This window comes from Pteropus alecto, unplaced genomic scaffold (assembly GCF_000325575.1).
Source record: "Pteropus alecto unplaced genomic scaffold, ASM32557v1 scaffold113, whole genome shotgun sequence".
Taxonomy (NCBI): Eukaryota; Metazoa; Chordata; class Mammalia; order Chiroptera; family Pteropodidae; genus Pteropus; species Pteropus alecto.
Window position 1 is genome coordinate 6,986,382 of NW_006433949.1, and position 4,797 is coordinate 6,991,178.

General features: G+C 46.0%; 1 protein-coding gene across 1 annotated transcript in view; it reads right to left on the reverse strand.

Moving 5' to 3' along the window:
* Window positions 1–3,857, reverse strand: part of CRKL (CRK like proto-oncogene, adaptor protein) — a 26,638-nt gene extending 22,781 nt beyond the window's left edge. Inside the window, exon 1 of the mRNA XM_006908649.3 lies at window positions 3,013–3,857. Coding sequence (XP_006908711.1) covers window positions 3,013–3,323 — 311 coding nt within the window. The 5' untranslated portion in view covers window positions 3,324–3,857. The remainder of the gene's footprint in view (window positions 1–3,012) is intronic.
* Between the last annotated feature and the right edge of the window lie 940 nt (window positions 3,858–4,797).

Genomic DNA, 4,797 nt, shown 5'->3' on the forward strand with positions numbered 1-4,797 from the left:
ATAGGCACCTACAAGCCATAGCTATGTCAGTCTATATGATGTCTATATGACATGACATACATGACATACATGACATACATGTCAAAAAAAATCATCATTTTGCACCTGCTTTACAGTAACAGCCCCAGGTCATTCCCTTGCTTCAAACTCTCCCATGGCAACCATCGTATTTAAAAAAAAATCCAATTTCCTTATCTTGATCATTCTATCTCCAAACTCTTCATATATGACCTCTTCCTTTAAGAACCACACTCCCAACATACTGGCTGGCTTTCTCATCGCAGGACTTTGCCTAAGTTCTTCCCTCTCCTCGGAAAGCTCTTCTCTTTAGTGCAAGCCGAAATTTCCCAGGCTTGCTTTCCTTCTCTACCCTTAGGTAGTTTCACGCTTTCTCTAACTGCAGTACCTCAGGTAAATCCCTTCTATTATAGTCTCTTGGCCTAGATTTACTTCTTTCATAGCATTTATTAATCTCATGTTTTATTTTTCTACTTTTTAGTCTGCTCCTCCACTAAAATATAAATTCCATAGTGACGAAAGTATGTCACCTATCTTTCCCAGTATTTATCACTGGGACAAAATTCTCTTGTAAATATTTGAATAAAAATATAAAATTAAAATTTAAGGAACACTTCAATTAAAAAAAAAATCACACTAGAACAAAACTAGCACCAATTCTTAAATTCTGAGAAAGACAAAGTTATGACCTTCTGCTAAGCAAAATAAACAACATAAACTATTGGCCAAGGGGCATGAAATTTTGGCTTTTAAGAACTATTTTGATGCCTAAAAACGAAGCCACTTACATTTATTCTGTTTGGGGCGCAGAGAAGCTTTACACTGAATTTTGCATCTGGCCTAGCTTTCACTAGCCTCTAGTTTTCTACAAAGGCTAATAACATATCAAACCAAATCCATGAATTTCAGGCTTGGGAGAGGCACTCCAAAGACTCAGTACAGCAAAGTACATCCAGTCATTATATAATTCAACCAGCATTGTGAAAGCCCTCTGAGATATAAGGGAAAATGAAAAACTAAATTACAGCAACATGCCTGGGGCGGAGGGCATAAGGAAAAAGAAACAAAGTCGAATGTGAGGGGGAGGGTCAGGGAGAGGCCTTATTATTTGTGAGGGGCCTGGAACTACAGGAAGGATTTCAATAGGTGAGGAGTGGGTAGAGTTAGTCAAATGAAGAGTCAACAGAGACAGCAAAGGTTTTGTGAGAATGAGTGAACAGACTAATGGCTACATTAAAAGAAAGAGGAGAGGGGGTAAGGACAGATTTGAAGATTTGGTATCTAAGGAGACAGTATAGAAAATTTGGAGTCTTTTTTTGTGGGTATCGGGAAGCCACTAAACCATATTCCTTTTTCTCTCTCTAGAAGGGGATCAAGTCATTTACTTATGCTTTTTGAAATGGCTGTAATACCTATCAACTCAAAGCAAGCACAATGCCTTGCACATAGCATGGCTTAATAAATGCCTGAAATTAATGATATGATTCACTTTCCCAAGTTAGGGAATTTATTTACTTAAACATATTACAAAATCTCATTACAGTGGGTTCTAAGATTCTCCCCAACCCCTTATATTGTGCTCAAAGTTGAGTCCAATTACCAGCATCTTCAGGGACCTGTAGGTTTCACCAATCAGGTTCTTGCTGTCTAGGTCTTTGTTACACAGTACTTGATTTATAATCACTTTCCCCCAGTTTTTAAAGTCCATTTAGTTCAGTAGTTAATCTTATAGTCATTATACTGTCATGGCTTTGTTTCTTCTCTATTCTATGGAAGCAACACTTAAGCTTGGCATCCAGTGGATGCTCCTTAATTATAACAGCTTTTAATGTTTAAATATAACAGCTTTTAATGTTTAAAGCTCAGAGTAATATCCTGTCAGTGAATCTATAAAATCAGAAATATCTCATCACCCAAAATTTCCTGTCCTTTTAAAATAGATGTTTAAGAAACAAACTGGGCAGTGAAATACCATTTACTTTTAAAATTCTAGGCCATTTCTTCAGCTCACAATTGGCATAATTTAAATAAAAGAAACCTCTGCCACGATACTAATTAAGGCAAATTAAAGCAAATAATCAAATGAAAGAATATTTTACTTGGAAAAGGGGATGTTTGATGTTCAGTGTCACCTTTGGTTAACTTTAAAATAGATACTAAATCATTAGACTTAATACAAAAAGCACATCTAAAACTGAACTAAGATAGAATTAAAATAAGTGTCATTCAAAAATTTCCCTTAGTAGGTAAACATTCTAGCCTTATTCTTCTTTGGACTTTAACCAAATGGATTTTTTTGTCTACTATTGGCCCAGCTTGGGAAAAAAAAAAGAAAAAAAAAGAAAAAGAAAAAAAAAGCTCTTATCGTTTAAAACTTTTAATTAATGTATGATAAAATAGAAAGAGTCTGGCTTACTTCATATCTGGCACCAAAGTATCAATATAGACAGTTCTGACATTTCAGTTAAAGGTTTTTGTTTCTAAATGCTAAAGCATTTTCTTTTGTCAATTGTTCCAAAGGCTGTAGTCCAGGAGTTCAGAGACCTGCAGAGTCCAAGAACCTCGAATGGTGTGCAAATGTGTGTCTAAGGGCATTTTTTAGGGGGGAGGATGCCACGGCTATCTAGAGTCTCAAGGAAATCTGTGGTCCAAAAAAAGGTTAAAAAGACCAAAACAACAAAACCCTGCTTTAGTCTGATAACCAATTACAGAACATAACGAAAAGCAAAAAGCGTACATTTTAATATGCAACCGCGGTTAATCCTGTTTTAAGACGCATCCCGCTCACCCAGCGACCCAGATCCTGACACTAGCCTTTCCTTCGAATACCTTCTGGAAAATAATTTGGTTCAGAATAGGAGAAAATGAGTTCAACCACACACCCCCCATACACACACTCTTGGATCGACCTCAAACGAACCAACCCGGCCATTGTTGACCTTCCTCGGGGGTCGGAGTGGGTTGCGGCGGGGAGAGCAGGGGTGCTCGCGTTACCTGGGCGCGGGCTCGATTAGGGTGGTGGTATCCAGGTAATGAATCTTGTAGAATTCCAGCAGGGCTGGCAAGTGGTCAAACTCCTGGTCCCCGATCTTAAAACGGCGGTTGGGCAGCGAGTTGATAATGTAGTGGGAGACCCGGGAGTTCTCAGACACGGACAGCACATAGTCCCCTGGGCAGGTGGAGGAATCACGGACTAGGAACATGCCATGACGCTGGCCCTGGAGCCGGGTCTGCGCCTCCTGGCGAGACACCGGCCCCATGTACCAGGCGGAGCGGTCTGAGGAGTCGAACCTGGCGGAAGACATGGTGCTGGGCCGGGGCTCTGGGGCGGGTCCGGGCGACGGCTGCTCTCGCCTGCTCTGGATGCCTTGACCCGGCAGACGGCTTTGGAACCGAAGAAGGGCCTCTCGGCACACCTTGAGGCGCTCTTAGTGGGCCCAGCCAGCACCTTCTACTTGGCTCCGGGCCCGCAGCATCCTCTGCCCCCGCTCGCCTGGTCCGGGGCCGCCTCACGGAGGGAGCCGGCTCGGGGAATGGTGGGCAGAGCCCGAGGTCGGGGCGGGCAAAACCGAGCAGCAGCAGAGGCCGCTCCGGGATTCTCGAACTTCCCAGCGTACCAGGGGTGCCTCCAGTCACTCCTGGCTTGAAACGCGTCGGCTCCGCACCCCCACGGCTCTGCACTGACCCCCGCTGCTACACCAAGCACAAGACTTCAAGGAACGTCGCGCCTCCAGGGCGGTTTCGCCCAGCCGGTTCCCAAGAGCCACAGCAACAAGATGGCGGACGCGGGAGAAGCAGCCGGCCACCTCCCCCTCCGCTCAGCGCACTCTAACTGCGCAAGCGCAAGCTCAGATCCCAGCTGCCGCCAGGATCCTCCCCGTGACGTCGCGCGGCTCAGCCAATCAGGAGGGCGGTCGTGACGGTCGGGGCGTGCGCCGCTTGGGCTGGCTCCCGCGTTCCGGGAGGAGGCGGAGGAATCAGCGGTGGCGGACACTCTCTTCCTGGGCTGCGGTATGACGCTGGGGGCGCTGTTGCAGCTGAGTCTCCCGGCGCTGGCAGGAAAACAGCTGGATCTGAGAGGGAGCGGCATTTCGAAAACCAGCTCTGGGAACAAAGCGTAACGTGCTAGGCGAATCTCCAGCCTGGGAGGCGTGGCACTGAGGTTACCTAGCCAGCCAAGGGGACCCGCGCTAAGGGAGAACGACGGGCAGACAGCCCCGGATGGGCTGAGATGGCGCAGGAAGATTTTGATCGCGGGGGCTGAAGCGACCACCAGATAGGGACTAGGTGACACTGGCCCGGGTGGCTTGGTAGGCTAAGGGACCCGGAGTGGCCAGGTGACCCGAAAGGCACAAGTAGGGTTTGCGAAGGTTGGATTGCCAGGATAAGTGGTCTAGGAAGTACAGCCTGGGGTAACCTGGCCCTCACTGGTGCTGAATTGATGCGAGTAAAATACAAACATCTCTCGTTTGTGGCCTCAAGGCCTCGCCTGCCTGCTTCTCCGAATTAATCTTTCATTCCCACTTGTTTACCCCTCTCCAGTAGTGGCCTCCTAGCCTTTCTGCTCCCCACTCCCAAATAGAATGTAAATATTAAGAGAGTAGGACTGTTGTTCGTCTTGTTCACCTCTGAGTCGATGCTCAAATATTTGTTGAATGAATGACTACTGAGAGAAACCTCCAGGCTACTGGTGCCCCATTATTAGTAGCACCACCCCCGGAACTGGTCAGACAAAGCATATCCAAAAAGGGAGTCGCAGGCCGTACAAACTCATACTTA